At 34.6% G+C, this 11,560-nt stretch overlaps 1 protein-coding gene across 3 annotated transcripts; it reads left to right on the top strand.

The window, feature by feature from the left end:
* Positions 1 to 10,514, top strand: LOC109363399 (telomerase reverse transcriptase). 3 transcript variants are annotated; one of them, XM_019609660.1, is made up of 13 exons: positions 1 to 330; positions 843 to 923; positions 1,812 to 1,877; positions 1,988 to 2,156; positions 2,774 to 3,201; positions 3,452 to 3,584; positions 3,843 to 3,987; positions 4,585 to 4,723; positions 4,965 to 6,197; positions 7,401 to 7,945; positions 8,910 to 9,182; positions 9,374 to 9,656; positions 10,194 to 10,514. In XM_019609660.1, the coding sequence occupies exons 1-12, from the start codon at positions 25 to 27 to the stop codon at positions 9,645 to 9,647; spliced, it is 3,792 nt and encodes a 1,263-aa protein (XP_019465205.1). In that variant the 5' UTR covers positions 1 to 24; the 3' UTR covers positions 9,648 to 9,656; positions 10,194 to 10,514. The 3 variants fall into 3 exon arrangements, with proteins under 3 accessions (XP_019465205.1, XP_019465214.1, XP_019465197.1); XM_019609669.1 differs by lacking the exon at positions 10,194 to 10,514 and having other exon boundaries at positions 3,458 to 3,584; positions 9,374 to 9,806; XM_019609652.1 differs by lacking the exon at positions 10,194 to 10,514 and having other exon boundaries at positions 9,374 to 9,806.

The raw sequence follows: 11,560 nt of genomic DNA, 5'->3' as shown, positions 1-11,560 counted from the left end.
GAAACAGTTGATATTCCCGGCAAAATGGGCAAGAAACGCATGCCTCACCTTCCAGTTCCTGATGTACTATGGCGTCTCTTCCGCAACCGTGCACGAACCCTCTCTCACACCATCCAATCCATCCTTCCTCCGCCGCCTCCCTCGCCGGAGCTCTGCCGCTGCAGGGGACGCTGCTGTCTTCGCTGCACCGCCGATCGCAGTTCATTCCTCATCAGATCAGATGACTCTTCCGATTACCGAAGACTCCTCAACAAATGCTTTATCGTTGTTGCTCGAAATGCTCCTTCACTTGCCATTTTTAGTCCTTACTCTAATTTCCCCCAAAATCAGGTTTTTTTTAAAGTAAAAAAGTGATTTTTTTTGTTTGAATTAGCGTTTTAATTGATTAATGTAGTATGGTGCTTGTGAAAAGAAACAAAAAAAAAAAAACAAGAACTTGAGTTTGATTCGCTTAAATGCATTTTTGGGCTCTTTAACTTTTGCTCATGTGACTTTTCTTCAAGGATATTAGGTCTCACTTTTTTTCTGACATTAGTTATCCATCAAGTTTGTATTCATAAACTAATACAAGGAGGTGACATGGCTATGTAATTCGAGAAAGTTTTATGTAGGTTGTTGACTGACTAACACAATCTTTACTTTTTACCCGAGTTTAGGACTAACTATGTATAGGATCATGCACACATAAGTGATGTGGCTGTGTTGGTGCCACAAATATTTTTGGTAGTTTTTGGATAGAAACTTGATGAGGAAGGACTAACATAGCTATTATGTCTTCTGTCTTTTTTTTTGTATTGTGGTTTGGAGATAATGTATTAGGAATTTCTGTAATTGACTTTCAGATTGTAAAGAAGACTATTGAACAGATGTTGTCTACAAAGGAACCCGGCTATTCAAATGTGTTGTACTCTGGTTATGATAGGGTAAGGAGTGTTTTTTTCCTTCTTCAATATGGTACAAACTTTTATTTTATTTATACTATTATTTTGCTATTTTCGGAGACTTGTGTTTTTTGTTTTTTGATCATTATTATTATTATAAGCGTAGAATATGTTCTTAGATGGTTTGAGCATATGTGGAGGAGACCGTTAGAAGCCTCAATAAGCATAGTAAATCAAATGGAGTGTAAGAGATAAGAAATGAGAGAACTCTAAAGAGAAGACGAAGAAGAATAAAGCTCTGAAAAATGTATTATTAATATTCTGATTTACAAGGAGGATCAAAGTCCTTTATATATAGAGAGAAAGAGAACCTTTCAGAACTAACAAACTTTCTAACAAACTATAACTACGAGTAACTAACAGACTACTTTCGTAATAAGTGAATAACTAGATCACTTCTAATATGGAGTTTAGTCAAATTTGTAGAGGTAGATGGAGGTCAAGAAAAATACATAGGCGGGACTATTAGGAAATATTTAGATATCAATGCTTTGTTAATAAACATGGTATATGATAGAGCATTATGGTGTAGTTTGATCCTTATAGCCGACTCCATCATGTGTGACTAAGGGTCTAAGGCTTGGTTGCTGATGTAGAGTGGTTTGTTTTTGAGTTGTTGGTCATGGATGTCAAGATGTTTGTAACCTGTAGAGAATATATTAAATTTCCCCAGCCTCCCAGTATTTTGAAATATTACAGGCATTTCTGATTTAGTTATCATGTCATGAATGTTTCTAAGGTTGAACTTGAAATGATGTTAGGTTCTTCATGAAGACTAATGTGTTTTATTCCTTCTGTTCTTTTTAAACTATTATACACAAAAGCATGCATGTCTTGATTTCTTTTTTTGACGATTGTGTTCATATGCAGAAAAAGTCTTCAAGTCCTATTGTGGAGCTTTTATCCTGTGCATCTTGGTGTCTTCTGTTAAGTAGGGTATGAGATGATATCAAGAATTTTTTTATAACGATGTTTAATATTTAATATTTTGAAGCTGTTTTTTTATTCTCTCTTTAGAAACTAGGCAAACCCTTGCTTCCATGCAGGTTGGAGATGATTTAATGGTTTACCTACTAAGGAACACATCAATTTTCTTGCCAGCTCCTCGTGGAAAGCATCACCAGGTGGGAGGTCCACCAATTAATCATCTATGCTTCAACATGCTCAAGTGTTCATCAAAGTCTGGCAATCAGAATCCTTCACTTGATAAATGCGGTAGTAACAAGTGTCTATCATATTGTGATATCCATAAACAACTTAACTGTGGCATAGCATGATATATATATATATGTGTGTGTATATATATATATAAATATGTTTTTTGTTACTGCAGTCATATGTATGCATCTAAAATGTTTAAATCCGTCCATGTAATTTTATTTCTTTTAGGTAAAAAATCCATTTTGTTTCTCAAAGATTGTAAGGTTTTGCTATTCATTCAGAGTTGTTAAATTTGTTACAATGTCAAACTGTTGGTTAATTCAATAATCACTTACACATTTAGTCATAAAATTTCTTAGAAGATTTGAATGCAAGTTGTCACATCTGAGAGATTAATTACAGTTACCATGTGTCTGGTACCAATAACTGGATGAACACATGAATCAGTGAGCCTTCTCTTATTTATAAGTCTATGTTTTATCCTGATCCAATTTTATCTTCTTCTTTTTCTTCCGAACTTTCATTCATTTTCTGATTAATGTTATGGCTGTGGTTTCTTTCCTGACAAATTATTTGTGTCATGAGTGTTACAGCAACATTATGTATTGAGAAAAACCTTTTCCCTCTTGCTTATGGTAAGGTGTTCCACTAACAAGTTCTCTTTGCAACAGGAGGGCAAAAGAGAAAAAGAGATGGCATTGATGACTTAACAACAGAGAGACAAAAGTACCATATTTCTTACAGTACCAATGATCCTGGCAGCTTTGTAAGTAGTCTTGGATTAACTGGTGAAAAGTCTTCATTGCAACTGATCAGTCATCATGGAAGGAGGAACTACGATAGCAGTGTGTCTGAAGTTCCAAAGTCAACAAAAACCGATTCTGTGGTACAGAAGTCAGAGTCAGAAGGGAAACAAGGCTCGGTTTGTTTTACACCTAGGCTTGGAAAGCGTTCTAGGCCATTTAGATGGCAGCGGCAAAGATGCAAAAAGCAGCAGTTAAATTTTGAAGAAAAGAGTCTAAATATGCTTCCTATTAACAAAGATGGCTTGCATGCTAGTTTTCAGTGCGACAACATCAGCTTGAGTATTCATGAAAAGGTGATCAATTGTCTCTATGTAATACTGTAGAATGCCACTTACAATTTAGGGAATGTCTTTATGACGAAGGAGGAGAGAGTAGTGAGATGTTGATGGTAGGCAACTTTACATAAAATGTTAATACAAGACAACTATGTGGGGTTCATTTCAATCTTCATAAAAAATATTTTGTTCTTTTAGAACTATGTGGCTTAAATCATCTTGCAGACATAATTTGTTTTCTTATACATTGGTTTTTTATTTTGTTTAGCTGCAGTTGCCATGGCAATGTTCTTGCTGTTTAATCTTGCAATCTCTTCCAACTGTTCCTAAGAGGACGAATATCAAAAGGCAGTCCATCTTTTATAACCTGGAGCCTTCATTCTCAGTTCTTCCAAAGAAACGTATCTGCCAATGGTTTATGAATCTGACATGGTTTTACATGTCTCCTGAAATGAGATATTTTTCTTTGTTCCCATATTTTTGATATTTTCAATGAAAATATTCTTTCTGTTTACAAGCAAAAGAAATTGTTTTCAGGAGATACAGAATTCCTGAGGGAAATTATTTTGCCTCAGTGTTATAATTTCATTTCACAAGGGCCTGCTGCTCCTTCTGCTAAGTTAAATAGGATACACATTTCCTTCACGGCTTTTCTTCAGATATTTTATATTCCTTAAGGCCAAATTTGGCTTGTTCAAAGTATCTCCTTGGCAATATTTTTGGCTTCTCAGATGTAAATCCCAATGCCCAGTCAATGCATTGTCTTCACAGCAGTGGTTCGTGTCTCATTGGCTCTGCATGCCTGTAAGTTCAGGCAGGCCTTTTGATTGCAGTGTATTCCTAAATGTAAATGTTATGATACCTCTACATTAACTGTTGACAATTATCCCCTGTTCATAACCTGTATTTTGTGGCCTGAAATCAGTGTATGTGAAGTTCATTTTACTTCAAAAAGCCAGAATGTATGTGAAGTTCATTGTACTTTCTGGAAGTTGGATATCATTGGCCGGAAGTTCTCGGCTTCCGCAAAATGAGGCTTTACAGGGTTCCCTGACTGCGGCGTAATGTAACTGCTGAATGATACCCAGAGGCCAGAGAAGAAATAGAAGAATATTATTGCATGGACTGTGACTTTAGAACCCTCGTAAATTTTGATAACTAACTCCTGATATATTTCCTGGTAATTGTACATATAAAATGAAATATTTATAGACTTGAACTAGAAGGCAGAGGAGGAAGTAAGAAACAATATTGAGACCTTTAAAAAATTTATAACTTAAATTCAATGATAAATTTCAATTCTCTAAGACGAATAATGAGACTTTTAGAAGCCAGTATTGTTCAAATTCAATGATAAAGCTCATATTTCTAGTAAGTTGTATTAGTGCAATGCTTTTGCAGGTCTCACTCCCTTGTTAAGTGGTTTAAGAATCTCATTCAAAGGACAAAGTGTTGCCAGCATACAAAGCTCTTGGTTAAACATTGTGATGGTCCATCATTGGATCAATGTACATCTGGAACATCTACCTCCAGACTTAAGGTTGTTTTTTCTCTTCAGGATATTAAATTTTTACTATATTGGTTGGTACTCAAACTTTCCGTTATCTTTGTTCCTAGTTGATGTTTGGAGACATGTACACAGTGCAAAACACATTTTAGCTTTTGCCTAGTAATTATAACTCATTGGAACAATTATTTTTCATCTCCAGAATTTGCTGCAAGTTTCATGATAAATTTTTGTTACAAGACACTTTGATTTTATTCGTCTTACATTCTTACAGGATGGTTTCTCAAGAACAAGTGCGGACAAGAAATCTCAGGATTATGGTACTAAGTATTGTGCAGATACTGTTGAAGCAATTAATTCACAGCTTGAGGCAGTTAAGGCATACTGCTCAAAAAGCCAAGTGGTATCTTTCATATGGGCTGTTTCTAGGAGTTTACTTCCTTCTGAATTATTAGGTACTCCTTCAAATTGGAGGATAATGAGGAGAAATATTTCCAAGTTCATACACTTACGGAGATTTGAGAAATTCCCTCTAAAGCTATGTATGCATGAACTGAAAACATCAAGGTTTCCGTTCCTATCAAATAAATATTTCTTAAACCGTGAAAAACCTTGGGTTCGAAATTATATGGAAGGACATAGTAAAGTCCTCCATAAAGAATTCAGAAATCATAATAGTGATGTGCATGGTATTAAACGTAAGCTTCTGGAGAAGTGGATGCTCTGGTACTTCTCTAATCTGGTTGTACCATTGATCCAATCAAACTTCTATGTTACTGAAAGTGAGCAAGGGAAACAAGATATTTATTATTATCAGAAATCAGTTTGGGAGAAGTTAACAAATAGCACCATTGCTTGCTTCAAAGACTGGAGATACTGTGGCCTGAATGATGTGGCTGTACATAATATTCTTAGAGGTAGACCATTTGGGTTTTCAAAGCTCAGACTTCAACCAAAAGAAAATGGAGTAAGAATGGTGGCAAATTTGAAATGTTCTTCAAGATTGCCATTGCACATATCCAGTATGGGATTTCAATATTGTAAAACTGAAAGGAAAGCAAAACATCTAAAAACCAAGAAAGAATATTTTCAATCTGTGAATTCTGCTCTCCGTGAAGCCCATACTATTCTAAAAAGTATTCAGTTCAAGGATCCTGAGTACTTAGGTTCTTCAGTGTTTGATTACAATGATGTTTACAAAAAACTATGCCCATTTTTGGTTCACCAGAAGAAGGGATTGACTTCTATGCCTAATTTGTTCATTCTCACATCTGACGTGTTGAAAGCATTTGATTTTGTTGATCAGGACAAGCTTCTTGGTATAATCAAAGATGTACTACTGGAAGATGAATACTGTCTGAGACAGTATGATCAAGTTGTTTGTACAAAGAAATCTTTCTGGGTTCAAAAGCAATTTAAACTGGTGGATGAAACTATCAACACTGGCCACAGGCAATTCACTCCATTTGTTTCCTTTCGTTCTCAGCACGCTGTCTTTGTTAATCAGGTACCATTTAAAAAAAAGTATATTTTCTGTTAAATTTTTATGTGATAAGTTTACCTATTCAAACTTAACTGCATGGACTGTCAATTGTGGTCTTTCTTTTTCTCCTATATATGATGTGCACTCTTTGAAATTTGTCCTTACCATTGTGTGGGTGTCTGACGTGTATCTTGAAATTTTGGTTATTTTATCCTACATGGCAACCTGATATTAAGTGACAGAATACTACAGTACACCTCTTATAAACTGAGACTTGTGCAAATTTACTTCAATTTATGTTAGATTCCTTAGTTCAGGCGGTTTCGGAGACAATATATAAGAAAGCCAGTTCATAGCAGACATATCCTTGTATTTTCGATTAGCACAACTGAAATTGCATTATTTAGTGATGCATTAGGGAAATGTATTTTCATTTCATTTTGTAAATGACAGTTACTATGCATTATGCCATCGTCTAGGATTATTGCAATTCATGTTAACTCGTCATTGGCATCAAAAACTCATTAACTGCCTACCAAATTGGTCGCTAACTTGCGCACTTTGTAAAAATTCAGGCATGAGACTGATGAGAGTTGCTTTCTCCTTAATTTCTCCTTCATTGAATACAATGTTGGTTCTATTTCTTGTATACTGGAAGTTGTTTTGAATCCATGACTTGAACAAATGATCTCGACCCAAATCCCTAGTTGAGTACACACCTTTTCTCCATAAAGAAAACCCAGGTGGCGAGCCACAATTAATGCTATTTCTAGCCTGATACTAGTACAAATTGTTTCCTATCCTTTCCTTGTATTTCTAGAAGGCATCTCCTGCATTTCCTTCACATCTCTAGGGTGACTAGTTTTAGGTTGGTCTGGTATTTTGGTCCTAGTCTTGCTGAACTTGATTACTTAATGCTAAAACAAGTATGTTTTTATTTAAATAACAGAAGTGAACTATGAACTTATCTATCCAACAAGAGTTTGTCCATCTTTTAAGAACCAGGGGAATGATTGAATTATGGCTTAAACCCGCAGGTTTTAGGAATGTTTAATATACCTAAGGGTGTAAGCCTGCTTAGTTTCCAAACTCTGCATATCGCTCAAGCTGTAACATTAACATTGCTGTAGATTCGAAAAAGATATTGTGCCAATTTCTCTAATTAGATAATTATTTAGTACAAAGAATCCTTTACAATTGCCAAATTAACCTTTTATAATGTTTCAGGAACGGTGGAAGCATGTGAAAAAGAAAGTGCTATTTTCCTATGTTACAGAGCATGTGAAGCACAATGTGTTGCTGTTTGATGGGAAATTTTACTTGCAAGGTGTTGGTATTCCCCAGGGAGGTGTTTTGTCATCTTTGCTTTGCTCCTTATATTACGGACATTTGGAGAGGCATGTGATATTTCCATATCTTGAAAAAACACTGGAATCTGACAGTCATAAGGAGAACAATGCTGTGCACACCAAAAGTGATGATAAAGACTTATCTCCATGTTATATGCTACTCCGCTTTATTGATGATTTCCTTTTTATATCAACGTCAAAAAAGCAGGCAGAAGGCTTGTTCTCTAGGCTGCAAAGAGGATTTCGTGGTTACAACTGCTACATGAATGAGAAAAAGTTTGGTGCAAACTTTGATGTAGAACAGATATCAGGCCCCCCATTGAACAGGGTTTATGCTGGTGAAGATGGGACTACTTCATTTCTTCGTTGGAGTGGTCTGCTTATCAATTGCTCCACTATGGAAATTCAGGCCGACTACACAAAGTTAATATTTATTCGAAGCTTTTTTCTTTGAGTGTGTTATTGCATATAATGCGTGTCCTTGTTTTAAGCATGGTTAATAGATACACATTATCTTCTGCATGTGTTGATCAATAATGTTCCAGTGATGAGTTTTTCAAAATTTGGATCAAGATTTCAGGATTTTGATAAAATAATATAATACAAGTCAGTGTCAATTTTCAGCTGATGGAGAACAGTTTTTGTGGGAAGATGATGTTCTGCCTTCTTTTGTTGTTTTGGAAATTCTTTACTAGAAAGAGCAGATCAATGTTAAATCATATTGTTAATCCTTCTAAATGCAATAAAACAAATGAAACAAACAAAAATAAAGGAGAAAATTAACTTCCAGCAGCTCGCTGCTCTCTCTGTAAATCCAATAGGTTTATGCCCTCATCTTTAAAAAATAAAATGTGACAGGGGTGCTATAGTGGTTCTGCAGAGTTAGCCCAATAACTCTAAGGATAATATGCTTGTTTATCCCAGTTTGGTTCTTTCTAGAAAAATGGTTTCTATATATATATATTTTAAATTGATGTCTTAGGTTTTTTCTTGTCAAGTTTCCTGTTACAGCTGTTTAGATGTGATGTAAAGGTATACTTTGCAATTGCTTATATTAGTAAGAGAGTTTCTCAGGTTTATGCATGACTGAATTGAAATTCTTGTTCTGTCCTTGTATATAACCTTCCACCCTATCAGTAAATATAATCAGTAATAGGGGAGGGGTCAATTAGACTCAGCTGTGGGATAGTCAACAGACTGTCCCATACCCTGCTACTATGGTTTCGACTTCGGAAGTTGAGATGTTCATTCTTTATTTTGTAATGAACATTGTCTTCAGGTGCAGGATGATATTAGATTGATGTACTATCATGAAAGCCATCTTTATTCATGTGTGAATTATATTTTGGTTATTTTCTCGGAGTAAGCCATTCCATATGCCAAACAGGTACTTGAGTAACCATTTAAGCTCGACACTTACTGTTTGCTGGCAAGGTAAACCAGGCATTCATCTGAAGGAGAAGCTGTGTCTCTTTCTACGACCTAAATGCCATCCTATATTCTTCGATTCAAATATCAACTCAGCCGCTGTTGTCAGATTAAATACCTACCAAGTGTTTATGTTATGTGCTATGAAGTTTCATTGTTATATTCGTGACTTATCATTCATCTGCAAACTTCATACAAGATATTGTTCAGACATTATTCAGAGATCTTTGAGGTATGAATATCATATACTCTTGAACTGGTATTAACACTGATTTCTAATTGTTGATTTGGTTAGCTTTTCTCATTGGAAAAATGCTATATGTTAGGTCTCAATCAAACGATTATGTATTTCTTTCTGAATACGTCAATTCTACAAATTATAACCATTACTCAAATACATTTTCTTTCATGATCAACTGCTAGATATCTGCATGTGCTGATAAAGAAAAGGATGCATTCCATGCGTTTTAGCTCGGAAATCCAGCCAATTCTTAAATTGGAAAAGGAAGAAGTGGAATGGCTTGGATTTCATGCTTTCATACAAGTACTCAAGAGAAAGGAATCACGTCATAAGGAGTTGCTGGCAGTTTTGAGGTCAAGGTTGTTATCACATAGAATATCTGGAAGTGTGTCACCTGAACTGAAGTATGCAATTAATTTCAAAAATTCCTCTCTGCTTTGGGACATTAAGTATTAGTTCCTAAAGGTATGCTCTGATAATTGAACTACTTCCTTTTTGTATTAAAATATTTGTTATTGTGACCCCTTCTACCCTGAAGCATTGTCTCATCCATGTGGGAATATTACAACTTTTTTGCATCTGGTGGCATTTTGTTAAATTTCATCACTAATTATACGGAATCTTTTCCTGGAAACAGTCTCTCTGCTTGCAGGGGTAACCTGGTAAGACTGCGTACATTTATCACTCTTCAGACCCCACTAAGTGAGAGTCTTTGTACACTGGACCACCCATTTTTTATATGGAAAAATTATTGTGAAAATGCAAAACTAATGACATTTTTCACTCCATGTGAATTTCTTTTGCATGGGAAATGAGCATATGGAAAAGTTATGAGATTGTAGGCTAGGTAACATTTTTTTTACATCTTTATGCAGATAACCACCACATGCCAAAAATTGTACTTTTTAAAATTCCTACCACTCATGTGAGACAATCCTATTGGTAACAATTGTGTAGGAATGTTCATTTTTTTCTAATTGTTTAATTTTTCTTGTTCTACAGTTATCTGAAATGTGGCTGGTAAAGCAAATCTGGTTGCTTTCAGGTTACACAACAATAAGGTCTGGGTGGTGTATTGCACTAATTCTGCCAGTTTTTCTCCTGAGTTTGGGTATGAGTTAAGTTGAACTCATGAGATGTATTAGGTTCAATTCACATATAGTTCAGCAATGAAAAAAATAGGAAAGATTTGAATGGTGTAGTCCAGTACATGTTGAGTCACTTGCAAGTTTAGCCTTCATTCTTTTGCTTTCTAATTACAAATCAAATACAAACAAATTTCTATTGTAGTTTTTAGTGATACAAAATAAGCCTTTCTGAACATATACACCTTTTTTTGTTGTTGCTGATAAGCTAGAATGAACTGAAAAAGCACAAACCATCTTCATGTCCTAAGGTGAATTCAGTCCTTGATCTGTATGAAACTGACAAGCTTAGAATTGAAAATAACATCTTTTCTCATCAACCAAATAGTTGTAAACCAAAACATCCTCTAAAGTTGTCCCATTTTCATTGACCTGTTGATGCTTGAATGTAAAGAAAAATGATCAACACAAATACCTGTTACAGAAGCAGCAAAGTACATTATCCTGAGCTTGCAGCATACCAGGTTTTGATAAGGCCACTTTTGTTGCAATTCTCCTTGCAATAGTTTATAAGTAATTCAAATTTAATTAAGTTTTTATGTCTATGTGAATAGGAGTTGTTTTGTTTTAGGATCTTCACAATTTTTAAACATTTGTTAGAGATAATCTCTCCAAGTCTAATCATTATTTGCTGACACATTAATACAGATTAATTATGATTATGTATTAATACACCTTTATCTATGGAGTCCATAAATTCTGCATAAAAGTAATTTGCAGTTTTTTTTATAAAATGACAAGATCAAACATGAAACAACCATATCTTTAGTGAGAAGAATAAAATACAAATTCAATTCAAACCTGGTGACAAAACATCATTATTTGCTGCAAAAAAAATGATGAAAATTTGGAGCAAAGGGGATCAGAAAAAGTAATCCTTTTGTTTTTATAAAAATTCTGTACATTAAATTTTCACCACTTCCTTTTATAGAAGATGAAGATTACTGAAATAAAAAAAAATCCTTTCTTTTTCAAAAACTTTTTTATTTATCAAATTCTAACATATAAAATGATTTTACAAATAATAAGAGTAATATGACAAAATTGTCCACTTCAAAAACAAACAAAAATAGACCAAATTGTCAAAACAAAAACAGGTTTAACAACTTTATGTCCTACTTTAGTTCCTGTTCCTGCAATCAATATTTTTGACTTTTCTGTCCAAAACCAATATTTGGGCATCGTTAACTTTAAGAAACCAAGAAAAATGTAAAAGCACCCACT

Source organism: Lupinus angustifolius, chromosome LG01 (genome assembly GCF_001865875.1).
Source record: "Lupinus angustifolius cultivar Tanjil chromosome LG01, LupAngTanjil_v1.0, whole genome shotgun sequence".
Classification (NCBI taxonomy): Eukaryota; Viridiplantae; Streptophyta; class Magnoliopsida; order Fabales; family Fabaceae; genus Lupinus; species Lupinus angustifolius.
Note: the sequence above shows the minus strand (reverse complement) of the source record. Positions and strands in the feature narration are given on the sequence as shown.